This window comes from Malurus melanocephalus, unplaced genomic scaffold (genome assembly GCF_030028575.1).
Source record: "Malurus melanocephalus ecotype Western Australia unplaced genomic scaffold, MMel_1.1 scaffold_345, whole genome shotgun sequence".
Taxonomy (NCBI): Eukaryota; Metazoa; Chordata; class Aves; order Passeriformes; family Maluridae; genus Malurus; species Malurus melanocephalus.
In genome coordinates this window covers 677,034-698,977 of record NW_026623577.1, presented here as the reverse complement: position 1 = coordinate 698,977, position 21,944 = coordinate 677,034, and the positions used below count along the sequence as shown (strand labels likewise).

Sequence of the window (21,944 nt, the reverse complement as noted above, 5' to 3'; positions counted from 1 at the left end):
ACACCCTGAAGTGTTAAGAAAAATAAGTAGGCAGGGCTCCTGAAGTAATTTGGAGTTCCTAAAAGGAACTGCAATCAAAGGCTACAATCATTTTAGAAATATTTGGTGTTGATGTGCTCTGTAGGAAGCACACGATATCTAATAGCCCTGGCAGTCACAAAAGAGAGGAACTGACACTGGGTAGTCCRCAGGAAGAGCAGAACTCATTATGTCCTTATAGAAGGTGAGAAGGTTTGCCTTAAATCACTTCCTGATTTGAGGAAAGCTGGCTTTTGCTGGGAAGTTACGCCACTTTAACATTATCAGAAGAGAGGTCTCTGTAAATTCACCCTCAATGATATGACAAGTCAACAGGAAAAGCAAAAATTACCCACAACCAAATACTTCAAATCTGACAGTATATTGGCCATGCATTAATTTTGTGTACTCATGGATTTAGGTTTTCTCTTTGCTTAGCAAGTTCATGTTCTCAATGCRTATCTGCCACATAAAATCATAATACTCTGCTTAGGAAAGAGAACAATTTCTGAAAGCAGCCAGCCATGGCTCAGAAGTCAGATACAATGCTGAGAGGTTGCATCAAGACTATAAAAACAGGAAACTATCACATGTTGCAGCACAAGCTACAAGTGAATATGAAATATTATTCAAACCTAATTCTCTGTCGTATCTTGATGTTTTACGCCAGCAGAAGTTAGGCCATTTGTGGGTCTCTAACGTAGATCTATTGCTGGTGCTTGCTGCTCTATCTTTCAGAGATAAATGTTCAGTCAGAATGTGAATTCTTGCAGGTGTTTCAGATTAGACAAGAAAATGATGACAGAACAAGGTTTTTTGAAAAGCAGCCCTATTTATTTAGAAAGGCTTTAGAAATCCTGTATTTTTCTTGCAGCAGGAATCTAAACACTGGCAGAATTTTTTTTCTTCTCACAGACTCTAGTCCTTTCTGCATGGCACTGGGTCTAAAATATTTTGTCTTAGCTTTATGTACGTTACTAGTATTTTTACATTTGTCTTGACAATTCCTACTGTTTTTAAATATTACCTCTCCTTTACCAGCAAACTAACTGCAAAACCAAAGTTCCAGCAAAGTTTCCCTGGCCATACACATATTTACTTTGGAACAGCATATTCTTGTGCTTCGAATGAGGATTTTTACTGAGCCTTCTGACTCTSTCAGCAAATGGAACTAACTCTCATGTTGTTCTCAAAACACAGGGCTGCTTTCCAGGGGGGGCAGTGAGGTTTGGCAAAAGCTAACACAGACCCCAGGGATATAGGTGACTTTGAGGATATCTTCATTGAAGTGTCATCATCTTCTGCRATTGGTGCCCTCGCTAAGTTACAGCTGGGGACAGAGGCAGAAAAGATGACACAACCAAAGCAAAAACTCGAAACAGAAAAAACTTCTGTCAGCCTCTGAAAGATGCAAAGGGTTTAGAACAGACCACAGTCCATTCATAACAGAAAAGATTTATATAGTTACTATGTTCCTMCTTCTTTATTTCTGGTRAAGAAAAACAATGATGCTTCAAAGMTGAAATTTCTTGCTCCTTGGAGATATACATTGTACACATGGAGAGGCTGCTCTAAAACTGACTTTTTATGTTCTAAAGACACGAGCAGCTGCCATGAAAGAGCAGGTGACTGAYACGRATAATAGYRGATATGATGAAGGAAGAGTATCCCYAGCATCAAAGGAAACTCCAAATTGCAAGGCACAATTTTCTTTGCTAAATGATCCATCTTTATCAGCTCAAAAGTGGCAGCTCCATCTATGCAAGTCTGAACACCACAAAAGTGTATTTTTAGCTTTCCCAAATCCATAAAAAGTGCARTTGAAATCTGATGCTTAGTTGGGATACCTGAAACCCTTTGTGGGTATGCCTAGGAGGAGAACTGAAAGGAACATAAAATCCTTGGATATGAAATTGGTTTCCAACTGAATTGGCTGCCCTCCCTCTGTCTCCCTCCCTCCTTTCCTCTACAGCTGACATCCCACAACACTTCAAATGAAATTACAAGCTCTAGCATAAACATAAGCTGTTCATTTTGAGACATGCCATACAAGACTTAAACAAAAGCTGTTGGACAGACACAGAGGGCTCTGATCTACTTTCTCCTGCAAGTTACTGTGCCAGCAGCAGAGATGACTGATCCGTGTGTGAAACAGGTCCTGAAGCACCACAGGTCACAGTCTGGTATGTTATGGAGAACCAGAACCTACCTCAGGCTGTAAAAATACAGATCATAGCTCAGCAGAAGCTTCTCCTTCCCTGTTGCGCGCTGCTGAAATATCCAGGAAGGGGTAGGGTGGAAACTGGTTCAGCTGCACATTTTTCAGATCATGTGTGTGAAAATCAATGCCCTGCACACAGTGAACCTTGGTGCTGCACTGAAGGGACCAAGTCTCAGCCTGKTCCCTTGGGGTGCACACCAAGTGCTGCTTGGAGACAGGGACACTTTGATGTGAATTCATGTTTGTAAGGTGCTAAACTGAGGCTGCAAAATTAATTACAAAAACAAATAAGCAATTCCTCTCCGTCAGTTTTTTCTCCCACTACTGCAGACTTTAGCTCAGGGAGCATAAGAGAGAGATACTTTTGCAAAGACTGCCAGGCACCTTCTTTGTGCCTCCAGGCAATGAAGCACTTCTAAAAATATCTTCAGGCGGTTTCCTTGGCAGAACCTAAGATTCATGCCCCAAGGTGTTAGGCTTTGATACACTTTTCATGTTGTGCCTCTTCAGACAATAAAGGGTTGTTCTTATGAGAATTATCAAATGTTCAGCTCCTAAGAACTCAAAAGCATGATACAAACTAGTATTTTTGTTGTTGAAGGGAGTGTAATGTAACATGCCCATAGCAGAACGCAATAGGTTGCTTTTCACTTTTATTTACAGTTGATTCAAGTTAAGAGAGAGCTTTGCTGATTTCACCTGTGGGAACACCACAACCAGAACTCTTGAGAAGTTTCCACAAGTTCACCAGGGATGAAAAAAAATGCTGCCGAAATACAAAAATTCTGTGAATGCTGAACACTATTAGGACTATCAGTGCTGCTTTGGCTGCCTATTAATCTTATTTTTTCCTAACACGAATGCAGTTTCAGTACAAACCTTCTCTGGAGACCAGCATTTCTGCAACAAATAGTTCATCATTTTATCTTCTCTAGTTTAATGCCACTATTAATTTAGAAATATGATGTCTTTCAAATTCCATTGAAACAAGATCATCAGTTAACCAACATTTCAATCATTAGCTTTGGTGGCTTTAGCTTAATGGGCTAATTAAGGGAAATTTAATCAAAACTGAAGATGGAAATGTCACACATCAGTGAGATGGAAAAACCCCACAGACAATCTCATTCCCTTGCTCCCTCCTTTTTTTTTTTTTTCTTTCCGTTTGATCCCTGAAATCAGTGAAAYAACTCCCTCTGACTTTGGTGGGAGCTGATTCTCAAACAGCAGCAGCCCATGTTACTGCAGTGACTCAGAGCAGTGCTGGAGGTGACATCTCACAGATCAGAGGGGTAACGCTGACTACACACCCAGTCCTTCAACTGGTCCCTGCACAGGCATTGGACACACCCACTGCAAACACAGATGCTGCAGTGAATGGCCATGAAAGAATATTCCTGAAAGCAGTTTGTACAGGAGCAGCAAAATTACTGCTGGCTTGTTTGTCGTGACTTTGTTGCTTATTAAATCCCCGCCACTTCTTCGCATGGAATCCAAATCCTCAACAGATTAACTTGTTTTTGTAAGCTAGATTTCTTCATAGGAATGAAAGTATGGCAGCTATGAAACACTTCAATGACTTGGTTATTAGAAAAATTATTACTTGAGGACTGGTGGAAATTACTTCTTAACTGTCTCCTTTTGCCCCCCTCAATCCAGAGCAGAGCTAGAAAATGGGTTCCTTGGATGTATGTGTGACAGCTGGGAGTACAGGTTACACCCTGGAGAGTTGGGTGTGAGCTGAGCTGTGAAAGCAAGCACATACAAAGGCCTTTAYTAAAAAAATTCTGTTTGAGGCAAATAGGAAATGCTGCATCAGAGGGACGATCCCCCCCATTTCAACTTCCTCTCTGGGGAACATCAGCTCCTCTGTTTGAAGGATACAAATTTTACATAGATTCAAAAGCCACTCGAAGGTGACTACTGCTCAAATATTTCAGAGTCACAGCCAAGAAATAGCACAAAATGAGCTTTGGTTTGTTTYGTTGACCCAGTCAGTGAAATATCAATTCAGATGAACAGTTCCCTGAAAACGTATTTTAACTCAGTTAAATATGACCAAAATAGGATAACAAAAAAGCTTCTGATCTGTAACCTTTCCCATTCTTCAGCCTTTTTGAATTTTTTATTTCAGTGTGGTCAGTATCTAAGCTTCATCACATCATCCTGGGTTTTCTAATCAGTTGGTTCTTTTTAATTGCTTATTTTTTTCTTGATCCTAACAGAAGACTGGTTATCCCCAAAATATTTGGGGCTTATTATAAAGGGAAATGCAGAACTAAAAGTGTGAAGGTATATTTATAGCCTTGTTGGTATAGCTTCCATGAGGACAAATTCTTCAGCTTACATCATCTATCCCTAGCTCTTCATTGCACAGAAGTGTTTGCTTTCGCCTGTATTGTATCTTCTTCTGATGGAAGAGAAATAAAAAACCCATTTTCATTGCACTGAAGACCTCTGCAAGCTGATTTTGTGCAAATTCTGCATCTCACTCCCTTCAGTAACCACTCTAAATTCCACCTAAATATTGTCCCTGGTTGATACAGACAGTTCAGGTTTTATTATCCAGACTCAGGCAGCTGCCTTCATGCCATCATTTTAGAAAGGCTCATAATCATTACTTTTTTTTCTTTTTATCACAAAAGACAGGGATTATTAACCAAGACTGAACGTTAATCTCCTCTGTACTCAATCCCCCATGCAGTGACATGATCAGTACGTACAGATCTTATTTTATAACTGGTAATGTTTTGCCTCTGATGGAACTGATTTCTCTCTCTACCTAGCTAAAATAATTATGGCTGAACCTGCTTGAAACCGAGGTACTCACAGAATGGAGAAATTTCAGGTCACTAACCCTTATTACATTCAGGTTCCCATTAACTTCTCTGTTACAAATGATGCATTGTTAGCTCACTTCACAAAGGAATACTTACTATTTGGGATAAAAGACACATTTAGATGGAATAAGATTATTTRGAGAAATATAAGCATGTTAACCAAACTCAGTTACAGCGACAGAATCACCATGCAGGAAGTTACTTAACAGCTAGTAATAAAGTTTGAGATTCAAAGGTGTTATTAAAGGCAACCATGCATGTACAAAACCTGTCACGTGTACTCTGCACACACCGCCAACCAAAACCCCCTTTTCAGCTGCACAGAACAACCATTTGCAGAATAACTCTTTCAGAAGAAGGACAGTGGCAGACAGACATAATTAATGCTAGAGAGCAGAAGAGCAGTGATATGATTGTTAAGGTCTCACTGCTTTTAAAGTGTGGCCACCTCAGGGCATCTTGTTGGATGCACGTAAGACAGACTAAGGGGATCTGGCTGTAGTGTGACCAATTTATATAGATGTAGARATGTGTAGGCAGATGCATGACTGGCTGTTATGGAAGGCCAATGTTTCTTCTTAGAAGAATGGGAAGAAAATTTAGGAATAACATGAGATAAATGGRCCACTGGGTCAAAAATGTTGCCAAGAACCTCCCTTTTCCTTTYCCTTTTYATCCTTAATGGGAATCTGACACTCAGAAACTTACTATTAAGAAATTCTGAAAGGAGTGTGAAGGAGACAAGAGCAATGCAAGAAGAATTACTGGACAAGAAGAGTGCATAACCATAACTGGTAGAGAAAGACCTGAGACAAGTTATTTTACTGCTGCAATGCATGAGAGGGTGCCCGGGTGCTGGGGCTGCCATTGAGACCAGAGCTGCTGAAGGAGCCACACAGAATAAACAATCTCATTCCCACAGACTGAAAGGGAATCCTGCATGGATATGTAGACAAAAACCTAACGAGAACTAGTGCAGTTTGTAAAAATCCAGCAAGTCTGCAAAATCGGAATAGGAAATGAAGTCAGGTAAAAAAAAGTATGAAGTGCAATTGTTTGGACATGAATTCTGACCTGTTGCAATAGAATATCACCCTCTGAGGTAACTGTGGCTCGAAAGCCTCTCTACTTCCTTCCTCAGGAAGCTCTCACCCTTATCCAGCCTTCCAGGTAAGTCACCTTACTGATCCCTYCCAACATAATAAAATTCTCAGTCTATGTTCAGAAGGTCAACAGCAAGAAAATAATTTTGAAGCTCTCTGAGCACAATGGGATCAAAAGAAAATTGGTTTTTCACTTTCTGAACATGCTGCTCTGCTAGAAGGACATGGCCTGGCCTTGCTCTAAGTGACAAGGCAAATGATGCTGCTATTTATGACTGAAAAATTAATTTTTAGAAACCTCAAGTGAACTCGTCTCAGTCCTTCCTCCATCTGGCCACTATTACTTAAGACTTGCCAGAAATTTACAYGTTGTAATACCAAAAAAATTAAGCTTAAGAAGAAAGGAAACCAAAGAAACCTTTATAACCAGTAAACACATTTAAATTCTCTTAATATTTCTTCGTCTGTCATAAAACTTCACTGAGGTGGGACAAGCTGCTGTTAATATTAGCCATTTTTACCAGATTTCCCTAACAGAGGTCACAGGGAAATCTTTGAAGAAAAGGACAGGGCTGGAAGAGAACAAAGGCCTTCAAAGACCAGAGCTGGGCTGGCTCACATGGAACCCACTTCCAGGCAACTTCAGCCAGCTGGGAGAGGGACCCAGACAACTTTAAGTCTATGTGCTGCTCTACATGGCCAGCCTCAGCTTGATCAGGGGATCAAAAGTCAAGAGATTCAGAATTTGTTTCTTAAAGCATTAATTTTCCAGTCAGGCTCCAGCCTATTTGAGTTAATCCTTTCCACCTCTCACATTGTGTAGCAAACAGTTGCTAAGCGGGTTGGTGATAATGAGCATCAGCCTACAGCAAGCTCCAGAGAATCACTTTGTTCCACGTGCTTGTATTTTATCTGTGTTCTATACCTTAACTGCAGTGTTTGTCTAACAGRATGTCTAATTATTAGCTACACAAATCACTCATCTTCAATTACATCAGGCTTCTGTTTGCTCTTGCTGTCAGACTCCCACAACATTATCATTACTAAAATTTAAATTCACATGTATTAACTAAAAGCAAATGTATAAAAAAGCAAACCCAATCTACCAGCTACAGCACAGCTTTCAAGACTATTTCCTACTGGTATTTCTGTAAATTTAAAGTAGAACTATCYTTGATAGGCTCATCACTTTTCATTGGAAAACAAATAGTAATTTTCCATCAAATAAAATAATCTTACAATAACATAGTTCTCACAACTCTCAATCCCAATGTTGTACTATTATACTAATATGTAAATTCCAATATGTAAAAATAATTATTTCTCTAGCTTCCATCAGTCTGTGCAGATTATTTATTTGCAGGTAATGCATCCTTCAAGAGAGGGGTAAGTGGCTCTACAGGGGATAACAAACCACAGCAAGGACTGTTTGCTCATGTTGAGTGKATCTCAGTGACAAGTTAAAGTACAGCACCTCTGGAGGTGCTGCCTCTTGCCTCTGGTAGGCACAACCTGTTCATCCAGCAACTTATGGAKCTCTTGCCCACAACTGGCTTCTCTAATTGTAGCTGCTGTGATGACATGTCCTTGACAAGGCCTTTGGCCCTTCCTCCCCCATGCACYGAGAATACCGAGCATTTGGAATTGGGTTACAGMTCTGTTCATCAATACATCACATGAGCTGTCTTTCAAGACTGTTCTGTCAATACCTTCCAGAGCAAGAGAGGCCAGATAACTTCAGGAAGATCTAAAGTGCCAGTGCTTCAGTTTCTTTCAAGTCCATACTGAAAAGGTAAGACCTCACATAGGGTGAAATTGCGATTGGATGTGTCCGAGGTTTGCCCAGGCTGACACGGTGCAAGAAATCTATCATCCCCCCAGTCACAATTTAACTTTGTCTTACTCCTCCCTCCTTCCTGTTATTGCCAATTCACCTGAAATGTTCTAGCTGTGATTTTCTGCCAAAGTATAATTTCTTCCAACAGCCTGGGGGATATCAAACATTTAAGAGATGTCTGTTTCTAAAGATAGAGCAGATCTAATTTCTTGGAAGTTTTCCTAATGATTCTTTGAAGTGCTGTAAGCCAAACATGGAAATTATGGCTAAGCAGCTTTTAAACAAGCATGCTTTTGAGCAGTTTTAGAGCACATTATCTTGTTATTAATAACACTTTCCATTCAGCTTCCCAATCACAATGGAAAGTGCTTTAATTTTGTGTGAAACTGGTACTTTGGTGTGCTTTACTCGAGAGATTTACTTCTATGAGGTGATTTAAACTTTCAGCTYCTCCTGTAGGAATATCTGCAATGTGTTGGTTCTAACACAGATCCTCACAGCTTCTGACACAGGAACCAATTAGAAAAAGACAAACAGAGCAAACTTTCTGCAGCACCAGCACTGCGTTCACATCAATTAAGCACTTCTTACAGGTCAATTAAACTGTCATTTATCTCTATTTATATACTGGTGTCTCACTGGTACCATTTTGGTGTATACTTCCATAGAATTCCTTCCTAATATGTACATCAGTCCAGATTTCCTAAGAAACAGGTTTTCAGATGGTGAGAAAGATGCTTCAGTACTTCCAAGTCTCACAGGAGACTTCTTCCCCGGAAGGATTGGTTTTAATTAAATCAATCTTAGAAGAAAAATTCAATAACATAGTGCACTTTCTGTGAATAAGTAAGGACAAACACTTTTCAAGAGACACCAAAACTTCCAAGTTTTCCCTGCTTTTGTATTAACCTCCAACAAACTTCCTTCCTTTGGTAATCCATCTGTCTTTGTAAGTAAGGGGGAAGTAAGGGTGTCAGCACCTTATACATAATAGTCAGCACCGTGTTATCAGCTGAATCCGTGATTTCTCATGAACCGCTGCTAGCCTGACTCCTAAGATCAAAGTGTTCTCTGCCTGACTGTGCAACCAGAGAGAATTTAAAGGAAAGCAATTGCACAAGGGTACAGAATAACTCAGGTACAAAACATTCCCCTGGCAACATTAGGAAATAAATCACATAAATAATAATGGCAAAATATACCATTCTTCAAAGGAAACACAGCAGAAGGGAATGAAGCAACCAGGTATTTTTACAAATGGTGCTTCACCAGTGACTGCACAATAAGCTTAATGCTGGCATTTTTAAAATCTTTGACACACACATATTAATTATACATTCAGGACCARAGCATTGGCAGTGTCCTTGTTGTATTTGCAACCTACATACATCCCCAAGTGCCAGTAAGATAAAAGACATATTCATATAATATTTGTTCAAAGTTCTTTTAAGGCAAAGTACCCCTTATGAAATCCATTATTTCTAGGGCACAGATTTCCAAAAAGTCAAGGGATGCCAGTGCTTATGACCCAGATGGTAGATGCTTGCAGTCTAAGGGCCAGAGAGGAGGTGAAGTAAATCTGTGCCTTCTCTAGAAACATCACACATTAAAAGAAGACAATTAACAAGAGTATTCCCTTAAAGCTGACTTGTAAGAAACAGCTAAAACAACACTCTAAAAAAAGCATATGTTACCAGATAACCTTCTTTGCTTAAAGCCAGAATAGAGCCCTGACTGGCACAGCCTTAAGGAGAGCCTTCTGCTACAGCTGACACAAAGGTGCTCAGATGGATCCTTGYCTGATTTTGCAGCAGGCTCTTTTCCCACCTCTTGATCCTCACATCTAGACACATTGGGAACCAGGGGCTTTCATATCCAGAAAAAAACAACCAACTATGGATCTTACACCCAACTCTTGCAAACCATAACACATTCATAATAGAACAGTATGCAATGGCTCCCAGTCAATGAAATGGAGACACAGAAGTTTAAGCACCTTGATGTAGACTACCCATTGACCCCAACTGTTAAAAAACAGGATTTCGACTCAGGAGCTGCAAAATTGTGTGCTCTGCTCAAAATACTCAGTTATTCTCATTCCCTACTTCTAACAGCAAATAYCTCACAGAGGATAAAGCACTTCTCYCTGAGGGAACAGCTTCCAGAAGCAATGCTGGCCATTTTCATCTCCAGGTAGCTAGTGCTGACAGGATTGATCACCATGAAGAAAAATGAGAAGAAGACTCGTACCTATCCAGTATATCTGGGAGAGGTAAGATCATCCACTGCCATATTCCCAAACCTTCGCTGTTCTCTGAATGCCACAACATCCAGCTCTGCTCCTTTCCAGTCTTRTTTTCAACCAGCATCAGGGATACATTTCCCAGCAAGCCTCCATGAATGAGCCATGCCATTCGTAGCTAGAAGAAATAGAACATATGAGATTAAACATCACAAACAACATTCAAAAGTTGACAAAATTCTCAGTTTTTCTTTCAAAGCTTTCTAGTCACAAGAAAGTTGATACTCCCATCATTATATTCATGTCATCCCCTTAGAGAACTCCACAGATGTGGAAGCCTATAGTATTTAGTATATTTTATTAGACATTGGAACTATTTGCCTTTTGCTTTCTGGTTTTTTTTTTTGTTTTTTTTTTTTTTTTTTTTTTTTTTTTTTTTTTTTTTTTTTTTTTTTTTTTTTTTTTTTTTTTTTTTTTTTAAGTTGAGTCTAAGCCATCTGTTTTGGCTCTCACATATTGTCTAATTGTAACAGGATAAGCTTATATCTGCATTCTGTGCAGGGCAAAGACCACACTTCCCTAAGATGCCACCTAAGAGATTCAAGTTAAGACTAACAACTTTTTCAGCAATAAATTTTTATATTACAGTAGTATCAGGAAAAAACACAGGGAGAAGAGSTGCAATAAGCAGGCATCACTCGTAAACACATCCTCATCCCCCAGATACCCTTTTCAAAAATTTACTTTCCATCCAAGTTTCTACAGATTTTCCAATTAAAGTTCAGTAATAATTTGGTGGGGTTTTGATTAATTAAAATACTTTAGGGAACCATTTTTCTAACATTTTTGTTATGATAATGTAATTGAATCCATTTCTATGCATTTATCCCTGTATGTAAAATTATTTCAAGTAGTTTTCTCATTTTATTACTTTCTCTCTCTCATTGTATAAAAAGAAAAATAATTGCTTCCACATCAGGCTAGTTCCACAACCCAGAGTATATGAATATAATCTTCTCATTTTCTTGGGAAAAAAGAAGAGGAGCATGTTGTTGATAAAGAGCATAAGTAAAATACACATATATATTGTACTCAGGACTTGGGTCTYGTCTCAATACCCAGTAGAGGTGAGAACGCTGAAGGAATGAGTTTATTAAAGCTACATTAACGATGGATGTTTTGAACACAAGAAAGTGTTCAGCTCATCTCTAGTATCCATACRTATTAAATAAAGCACTCTATTTTTTAGCACTTCAAAGCCAACACCAGAGTCAGGAAGCTTGGAATTAAGTCTGTATTTTACACAGGAACACCTGATAACATTACTTACTCTCTTGCTTTGATAGCACAGAACCTTCATATCCATTTCTCAGTATAAAACAAAACTGCTAAATTTTGCTTTCTCTTCCTATACCATGATGTAAGTTTGTTCTGGCAGTCAAATCAGATTTAGGCATCAAAAGGACAGACGTGTTGTTATTATTCCTAGTTCATGATCACAGTTTTGGAGTGGGTGGAACAAAATTCTGAATATCCATTTTATTAATTATCAGTACTGAATTTGGGTTAACTCTTCAGTTCATCCGCCTGTCTCCAAAGCTGCAAAGAAAGCATTGACTTTACAAAACTGTGACAGAGACTGAATAATTTAGATGGGGCTCTTCTCTCTCTCCAGTCCAAAAATCACTGGAATCTCTCCTGGGTCAATTGTACTGTGTGACCCAAAGACTGATAAACATCCAAACAGATGTGYCAGTTTGGGTCTGTGAAACCATGTTGCTGCATTATTTTGGCCACACATGCAAAATTGATGTGTAAGATTTTGAGTGGTTCAGGTGCCTACCAGACCACAGCCCTTCTGGAGACAAGCTGGTCAAGTCTGGACACTGGTCAAGTCTGACTTCCAGCTCATTCCCACCCCAGCTCTAGGAAAGGACTCATGGAGTCYCATGGTTATTTCCATAACATCAGGGTTTTCACCTCCCAGACACCAGCGAGAAAAAGCAGTTGAGCAGGATGGCCAGGGCTTATTTCAGATTCTCAAAGTGACAGCCAGGGAGGCAGCTGAGGACGGCTGAGTTCACACCCAGCAACCAGAACCAACACTAGTGAGAGAGGCTGCTGACAAATGCTCATGGTAGAGGATGCTAATGCCATCAAACTTGCATGGCTGCTTCTAACAGTCATGATGAAAGAACTTGTTTGGCATTCTATATTTTCAAATGCCTATGAAGTGAGGCATTTTTTAGAGTGAATTTAAAGTGAAATTATATGCCTTTAGGACCCAATAAGTGATTTCCCTTGAGAAAAMTGATCAGGACTAAACTAAAACTATTAGTTTTAATAAGTTTGGAATGCCAGGGATATTTTAAATCTCCACCTATACCAGGGAAAGCAACTTCTGCTACTGAAAGTCCACATGTCTACTTTTAGGACCCTAGTGCCAGCTCCCTGTGACAGCAACACACTATGTGAAATTTTTAATACACGTGTGTTGGAGCAACTTCATTGTGCCATTTTGATAGTTTACAATTTGAGAGTGAAAGCCCTGAAGCTCCCACTAAGCAGAAGCTTCCAGACCTCTTTCTCTTCTGGAGACCTGCCAAAAGGTAAGAGGAAACATCCACATGGTCCAAAATGAGGGAAGAGTGAGCCTTTGATAGCTGTTAACGTAACACTAGAGCAAAAGCTGAAGCAATTGATGAATTGGAATGAATGCCTTTGCACACATGTCAGCTGTTTGAAGGAAAGAAGTAGCTGGCAGTAAATGTGGGAGATCAGCTCATTGGCAAAGTGCAATATGCAAACTCTAATGAACTGGCTCGGAGTGAATCGACTGGCACTGTGTCCAAATGGGCATTTTTGGCTGTGATTTCCATGGTTTCTAAGCTTCACAGAAGGGCAGTCCAGGTCTTTTCACACCTGCTGAAGTGAACCAGAGCAGATGATGAGCTGGATACCATAGTAAAGGCCTGTGAATGGGGCTGGCATTCATTCTGTAGAATACAGCATCAATGATGGCAGATGGTACTACATACACAGTGCATCCTGCAAACAGAGCAGCGGCACATTTGGAAAAATCTAAATCTGGACTGTTGGTGGAATACCCCTAATGTTATGCATCAAACATCTCTCTCTGTGTTAAACTAGCAGCAAAAYATTCAGAAGCTAGAAACATCACTGAGAAATTAATTAAGAATAGAAGGTAGACAGTGCATTGATGGCACCTTGCTTTCTGGCTTTAGGACCCACCAGCGCTGGTAATCAGCTGTTCATATGCAAACCCACTGACTCAGTAAATTAAATGTTCTAAACTGATCTGGGGAAAATTAAAGGGAGGGAGAATCCATGGTAAATACACAGCATATTGAGGAAAACTCAGGTCAGATGGCTACATGCACTATACTGCGAACACCATCTGGAAAGGTGCCTTCTGAGAATCCCCTCAGCCTCTGAATTGGTGGAGTTTCTGAATGGACAAAGAGGAGACTCAACTCATCCCAGAGAGAAAAAACTGAAGAAAAAAATCCTTATCAATATCAACAGGGCTTGGCAGGGGAAGAAAAATGAGAAAGGTTGATTTTCCAGTACACACTGGATTACTTCTTGTAATTTCAAGACCACTTGAGAACTGAGACTTGCATTCTACTTCCTTACACAAAATAAAAAAAAAGAAAAAAAAGAAAAAAAAAAGAAATAACAAGAACCTTCTAGGTGATGTTTGAACCTGCTGACACCTGTGAGTCTTCTTTAATGGCTAGAAACATTCCAGCATAAACTAACTTTGAGATGCCTGACCGAGGACCAATGACACATATCCGCAGCAGCATAAATAAAACATTCTGCAGTGACACCCTGGAGAGCTGCTGTTTCTTTTTCCTCCCTTTCTGAGTGGCAATGACCTTGACTATTAGCATTATGGTCCTACCTGGCAGGAAAAGCTACTTGGCCATCTTTAACACAAGTGCAAAAGGAAGGGGAAAAGAAAAACATACTTCAAACAAGGCTTATCGTAAGGAATTTCTAAGAAGACTGAGAAGAAACTACAGGACTTTTGCTCCCAAGGAACTGCAGTAGTTGGATYTCACTGGTGGCTCTCTGGCCAGCAACACCTCAACTCTACACTACAGGCTTTCATCTTGTGGGACAGCACATTACAGTAGCTCTCATGCCCCGAAGTMCTTGATCCCCCTCCATGATACTTGCTCAAAGGAATTGCTCAAAATTTGCCTGGCAAGGAACAGCAGATTCTTGAAATGCAAGAATTTATTCTCCTGAAAAACATTACAGTAGTTTTTTTGGGTCTTCTTTGCTAGAAGGGAAAGAGTAGAAGTTGTTTTCTGATGTGAATGCAGTGACCCAGTAAGTCTAAGTCAAGTACTAAAGAAGCTTGGAAAATGTCTCATTGTTGAGGAGAAACTGAAGCTGCAAGTTGGAATACAATTTACATAGAATTAGGCAGTMGCTGCAGACACTATAGACTTTGCCAAGTCTCAGTAAGCTTTGCACATGAATATGAGCTACCTTTGACATGTGAAGTTTATCACACTGCTGATTTTTTTTTTTTTACTAGAAATGAGAAATTGTTGCACATAACAGTACAAGCAAAGACATCTATTAGTACTGTTCAGACATTCAGACTGGGACTCTTATGAATAATAAAGAGGATCAAAAGGTCTTGTTCCTGGTTTTTGGCCAGATCTACAACAATGCATGATCAGACTCTCCTGTAGTCTACAGATATTTCTGCTTTAGAWTTGGACTCAGGGGTGCAAGCAAAAACCTTTTGCAAATGATAGAATTATAATTAACTGATCTGACTAGGTAACTTTAAAATACCTAGGCAGGCAAGAGAAACTTGTGTTTTATATTAACAGGTTCTCCTACCACTTACTCTCACATAATTTTTTACTTCATTTCAGAAAACAGGCAAAGAGAAAAAAAAAAAAAGAGAAACAACAAAAACAAAAGAAGTGTTCAGAATTTTGCTGTTAGAGTACTGTGGAGWGACCATCCTTCAAGAGATTTCAGATGCTATAGATCCTCTGATCCAATGACACAGAAGCCAGGTGGGAAAGGAAGCAAGAGAAGACAGATGACAGTGAATAAGCTGAAAGACTTCAAAAMCAACACTTTAAAATAGAAAAAAAAATTTTAACAACATTCTGTCAAATAAAGCACATGAAAGGTTGAGCTAGAGGCATACCTATGTTGCATTTTTCATGCYCGTAAATTTTCAGAGTCAATGTTATTACCATGTATGCTTCTAAGTTATTTAAAGCCCAAGGAGTAGAGGAGAAAAGGAGAGACATGATGCAGGTGTCAGCATGGGGCTCAGAATGCACTCAAGGAATGATTTATGTTATTGACTTACATGCCTTGAAAAAATGCAACACTTCTGCATAGAAAAGAGAACTGMATTAACAAACAGAGAGGATGAAAACATCTTTATATCTATAAACCTGAATGAGAAGGCAAACTTCAACCAACTAAACTTCTATATCAATATGTTATTTACTTTCAAGAGAGAGTACATTTAAATTCAAAAGGTAATTTCATGTATTAAAGAAATCTGGCTTCGTTTAGTACTACCTTACATAACATAATCGTGGCTTTCAAGAAACAGCTAGTTGAAATGTCAAAATAGCATCAGAAAAATATTTTCATTATTGTAAATATAGCCGAAAGCACAAAGCACATTTGCTACCACAGGAATGTTTTTATTGTTTTCCAGCACAACTATAGCCTTTAAAACGTTTGACCCAGGGCCTAACAGGAAAATGAAATAATCTGATTCCTAATCACAAAGCAGTCCCTCTTGCAGTGTCACCTTACTCTGTGGAGGTGCATGCAAWAACATTTAAGGCTAATTTCAAATTCACCCCCATGCAGGCAGCAGCAGCTCTGCTGTTACTCTCATTCTCTGTGACAGCCCACACCAAAGCTGCACGCTTGGCTTTTCCTTATCAGACATAGTGCTGAGATTCTGTCACAGATTCCCTTGAGCTCAGCAAAGCTAAGCCATTCCAAAAACCATTCTCCAGACTGCTCCTGTTTCTGGAGTGACTTCCAAACAGGAGTAGTAACAACCTACCACACAGTGAAATCTTGCAGGATAGATGCAAGACTACAGCCCAGGCAGATACAGCTGTACCAGCCTCACAGAATGCAGTGCTCTGGAGCTGGTCTTGCATCTCTTTATGAGAGGAACCCACACACTTTGGGAAGACACAGGCATGTTTCTTATRATCTACAAGTACCAAAACATCCTTCAAGGCCTGAGGATGCAGACATCAGGGAACACCTCTAAAATACGGAATGAAAGTCATTACTGCACCTGTACAGCAATAATGCTGGGACTGAGGGAGATACAATTGCCTTGTTGTCTAGATATGGGGGGTCAGAACTGAGTCTCCAGCTTCCACACAAAGCAACACTTCYGTCAGCTCTCTGACTTTTTTTGCAAAGTACTGAGAAGTAGGTGGCCATGATAGTTTGGAAACCACGTACACCTAGGGGCTATCAACTGTGGTAAAGCAATTAGTTTTGGCATAGATGGTGTCTGAGATGAYTGTACTTCCCTTGGATTTAACAGCAATGTGGTTTCCTTGATTCATAGACACCAGTACAACTACTAATAGCATGCATATGGATTTCTTCTTCAAAATGAGAAAATACCTACTCACTCTTTGCTCTGTCAGCCTTGTACTTGCCAGCTAATTCCCMTGCAGAGGAGAGGAATCACAGTGTGACAGAAGAGGCGAATAATGCTGTGTTTTACTGCTCRAGCTCTAAAAACTCTGCCTTTAAATCAGGCCAATGTTTGGCTTAATTCTTTGCACTTTATGTGCATTCCTATGCTCAATTACATGTGCTTTGCTTCCAGTGAACCTTTTACATGTGGGTTAAAAGATTTTCACTTTTGATTACTGTGACTGGTTCCAGAAGTATTTCCTGAGCTTTTTGTTGCATCTCCCCTTTCTGGGTACTTCAGGATAATGGAGCATCTCTTCATGGACTGTGTGAACCCCTTCCTGTATTCTCTCAAGATTTAGTAGAAGTGCCACTATTTCCCTCTTTCACACAGAGTGGGTTTTAAACACACAGTTAAAGGGGTCAACAAGCAAAGGGCTCTACCAAAAGTGCAACATGAAAAAGATAACAAAGGCTGTCTGGRCTGCAAACAAGAGAGATTCTTTGAAGCCAGGATACTCCAGCCAAGATTTAATAAAACAACAAAAGGAAAGAGAAAAACTAACTGAACCAAGAACAAAGGGCAGCCTCACAAACTGACTGCTCTGACCTGCCAAAAGCACTGAAGAACAAAGAAAATGAAAATATGAGGCTGCTCAAAGCAAACAGGAATGAAGTGCAATACAAAGCTATACACAAAGTGCAAAGCACATTAGGGCCAATCCCAAATGTGTGGGAAAGTACAGGCTGTGTTTATTACAGCATCTCCTGTGTGCATTTTTATCCTTTTCCCATCTTTTGATGCATGTGGGGCAGTACAGAGGTAGGTGAGGCTGATATTTCCTTTCCTGATTTAAGAAGGGCACGCTGCTGATGACTGACCTCAGGCTGCAGAGAGCACAAAGATGGAGTGTCACACTAGTCCTGCACTCAGTGGCAATTCATATGCCAAGCTCATCATGCTGTGCTGTCTCCAAGTGCTAATACCAGCACCACTGCAAACAGCTGCCCAGAAGGAAAGGTCTTTGGACCAGGCTGACCAGTCAACTCCTTTGCCAGTCTGCCACAGTGCAAGATTAAACAGTCAGGCTGAGGGAGAAAAAACAGGCTTGAAGCATTAAAAACTCTTTGTGGCTGGCACCCACTGGGCACTACTTGGCTGTTCCCTTATCAGCATTGAGTCCTGGACATACTGGCCAAAATCCAGAATCCTCCAGCCTGGTAAACAGCAATATGGCAGGTAATGTTCCTCATGCTGAGACTGAAGTAATTAATTCCTATGAACACATCAGGTTAAAGGCAGGGTGTCCACTTCTGCTGTGGTGGGTGTGATTCGTCTAAGATGACTGGATAGGAGAAAATTAGGGGATAAGGGGAAAAAACAAGAACTTCGTTGAACAGCAGGTCTTATAGTGCCCCAGAGCTTCCATGCAGCAGGGAGGGAAGGGACTCAGGAAGATCAAACTGGGGATGTTTGCTGACCTCCATGTTGCTCTCAGGAGTGCGAGCAGATATCTAAAGGATCATGAGAAATGGATAAAATACAAGAGRAAGGGCAGGTATGTGGCTGGATCTGATGGTGGAAGAATAAATGGGTCTAATTCACACACACTCGCTGAGACCCCTTTGCAACATGAATTATTACTGATTTTTTTCTGTGGGATTTCAGCTGCCAGAGAATCTGTCCTGGTTGTGACATTGCAGGTAAAGCTGTTAAGTAGTGACAGGTAAAAGAAAATTCATTTTTTAGTGCCTGAACTTGAGCCAGTTCAGTCAAGAATTGGTTGAGGGTGAATATATACAGGACAGCATTATAGTATTTTCACAACCTCTTTTCTGACTATAATTTCACTATTAGGAAGTTTGTTGGCACCTATTGGAGGAATAAGTCTGTGGGGATATCTCCTTTCTCTTCTTCCGTTGTGTTGAAAAGTGGAATTAAATTATTCTGTGCACAGACAGATTGTTCCAGTAAAATAGAATTTGAAGCCACCAGGGACTCACTGAGAAGAGAAGCTTTTACACTATATGAAAAGGCAAGAGACAAAACCCTTGCCAAAACTCCTTCACTCTTTATTACCGACAGCTGCAACGCTGGATGCGTCCGGATGCCTTTAAGTGCCAAGGGGAGTGACGGAGGTGGGATGGCAAGTGAGCAGATGAAATACATGGCAGCTTCTCCCCCGACGGCAAGTTTAATTATTTGCAGTGTTGTATACACAAGAAAAAAAATACACAGATATTGGGAAATCATTCACTGTGATTCCTGTGTCAGGTGGATTATGAAAAACACTCGTTCTTGCTGGTCCATGGCAGAACAAGGTCTTAAAATATTCAGAACCTGTGTACGCCTTTGTCACAGATGGGAGGAAAAACAGGGTAGAATATATTTCAGAGATGGAGAACATGAATATGTCAAGAGAGCAAAACCAGAGGTGCTTTGCTGTATGAACTGAGATATCAAACAGAACAGAACCAAAACAAACTTTAAGCTAAATAAAAACCACCTTCTGTGTAGTTTCATTCCAGAGGACTTTCTAACACGTATCTTCTTGCCCTTTCTGCATTTTAAGATTACTGGAACAGGGAAAATCTGATGCTTTTGTMTGTTCAGTGCTCAACCAACCAACAGCTGCACTTTGTTAGTATCAGTTTTCCCAAATCCCTCTGATCCAGGATCCAGAAGCTTATGTGAGATTTCCAGGTGGCCATGCAAGATGTGAAATGCTCTAACTTCCTAGCCCTGGTTCAAAGTCACAAGTCAGCAATCAATCTGATCAGTGATACCATAATCTGGGAAGCTAGGGAGTAACCAGGTGCAGGCAGGTCATCTTTCTGAAGCTGCACTGTAAGGGTTAAATACAACTGACTCAGAATTGCCAGCCATGAGCAAGGTTGTCTGGCAAGCCTTGATGTACTTGCTGAAGTTGATGTCTTATGACTGTCAATAGCTTTTCTGCTTGAATATGAAGCTGTTTCCATTCTGTGTGAATTTCTCCCTGCTGTTGCTAACTTCAGTGCTCCTATGAACAAGGCCTGCTTGARGATTGGTAGGTTTGAAGTGCAGCAGCATGAAGCCCAAATCCCAGCTGTGCTAGAGAAAGYATGTAGTGCCTTTTCTGGATGGCTCAGGGTCAGTCCTGCAGCCTGCTCTCTCTTGGATGTTGCAAATATAATAATATAATGTTTGTTCATGCAATCTTTCGTGTGCAGTAAGATTCTTCCTCCCTGTGTTTGTGTAATGTTGGCTGCCCTGCTCTTACAGCACAAACACCAATTATGAAGATTGTAATACATCCTGTGTTACATGATATGGTAAGCTTTTCAGAGAACATTTTGTGGCATTCAAGCAGATAACCATATCTTTCCCTGGCACAGAGGGCATAAATAAACATATTTTATAGAAAAGTGATCAGAGAAGGTGGTTGCYTTGCTGCTGACCTAGTACCTATATTTGAAAACCTGAGTCAAACACACAAAAAATAGCCCTGTAAAATGCAAAAGAAAAGAAAACATTATGACTTGCCTCACAGGGGGAGTTCCTCAAAGGAGCTGGAAATGCAGYGCTGGTCATGACAGTGTTTGCTACTGCTGGTGCTTTGCTGGTGTTAAGGAGGAGTGCACAACCTGTTCGAAAGAGAAGGAAGAAGGTCAAACTGCAGCACTGACCTTCTGGTTTCTGGGTTTGTGAAACCTGCCTCAAGCCTGTGTTAGCTGGCTCCCATTACCACAGAATGCCAGGGAGCAGAAGGCTGTTTCCATTTCTTAGGGATGAACCTTCACCTACCTGACAAATATCCTCAGTAACCACATTTAAGGAGTCTGCCTGCTTTCACCCCCACAGTTGTCTTATGTTGCTCCATGACTTCAAATTTATCCTCTTTGCAAGGGTAAATGATAAAGTGTATCTTTTATAAACAAAAACTAACTTGGAAGAAAAGCATTTATCTTGACCAAAACCAAATAAAAACACAGTTATAGCTCTTTGCTACTTTAATAACTTGCAGCAAGAGGGAAAAGAACAGCAGAGGTTTTCTCTTGGCTGCTTAAACCTTCAACCATTTGGATGAGAAAGAGTAAAAAATAACTGGCATTTAGTTAGAAGAAACAACTMTGTAGTAATTGTACATAAAAGTGCAACTGAAGGGGTCATGAAGGAAAGAGAAAAAATAGGATGTAAGGAGGGGAGAAATGCAGCAGTACGGAGAAATGGAAATGGAGAAAGTAAGTAGGAAAATCAGAAAGAAAAAAAACAAAACAGATCAGTATGGAAGAGAGTCAGGCAGAGGAACATTTGGTAGMAGTTGCTTAGAAAGGGTCAAGATTTGTATCTGATGTCAGTGGTGAAGGCTGAGGTACCCCTCTGTTCCCTCAAGACAAAAAGGGCGTAGGACAGTCCTTTATTGAAAACACTTAGAGCAAAGASATGGGATTTGAGAGTAGAAAGATGGGACTTGTTTCACTGGAGGCTGAATATGTAAGTACACAGCAAAACCTGCCTTGTGTTTCATTCTCTCTGCATACCATGTGTGTATCATTTTTGCTCTCTGCTGTTTATGCTCTGCACTTACTGTTYACTCTCACACACCTTCTATGGAAGGAAAATGGCCGTGTTCTGGTCTCCCAATCCGCCATGGAGAAGGATGGGATGCAGAGGAGCCGGGCATCCAGCCACAATCCCCTTCTTCAAATGAACAGTAAAAGCCAGAGGGAAGCTTTCCTGCAAGAAGGAAAGACACACACATACAGAAGAACCCAGGTGAGTTGAGGAGGATCCTGGGCTCACACAGGAGCTGCAAGGACTATTCCAACCTGGTTTGCCCAGGGCATGTGGGCACCCCATCTACTCAGGCCTTTTGTGTGGCATTGTGCTCGTGCCTGACCATGGGGAGGGAGGAGCAGAGGGAAACAATCCCCAGATGGTGGCTAAGTGATTCCTGACACACTTTGACCGACCTGAGTGAGAGGACACATCTCAGTATGCACCACG

At 40.5% G+C, this 21,944-nt stretch overlaps 1 protein-coding gene across 1 annotated transcript in view; it reads right to left on the bottom strand.

Annotated features, from left to right (window-relative positions):
- Positions 1–21,944, bottom strand: part of ALK (ALK receptor tyrosine kinase) — a 222,582-nt gene that overhangs the window by 46,717 nt on the left and 153,921 nt on the right. The window contains exons 6-8 of the mRNA XM_057378195.1: positions 21,543–21,674; positions 20,481–20,581; positions 10,270–10,439 (exon numbers count right to left, since the gene is read on the bottom strand). Coding sequence (XP_057234178.1) covers positions 10,270–10,439; positions 20,481–20,581; positions 21,543–21,674 — 403 coding nt within the window. The remainder of the gene's footprint in view (positions 1–10,269; positions 10,440–20,480; positions 20,582–21,542; positions 21,675–21,944) is intronic.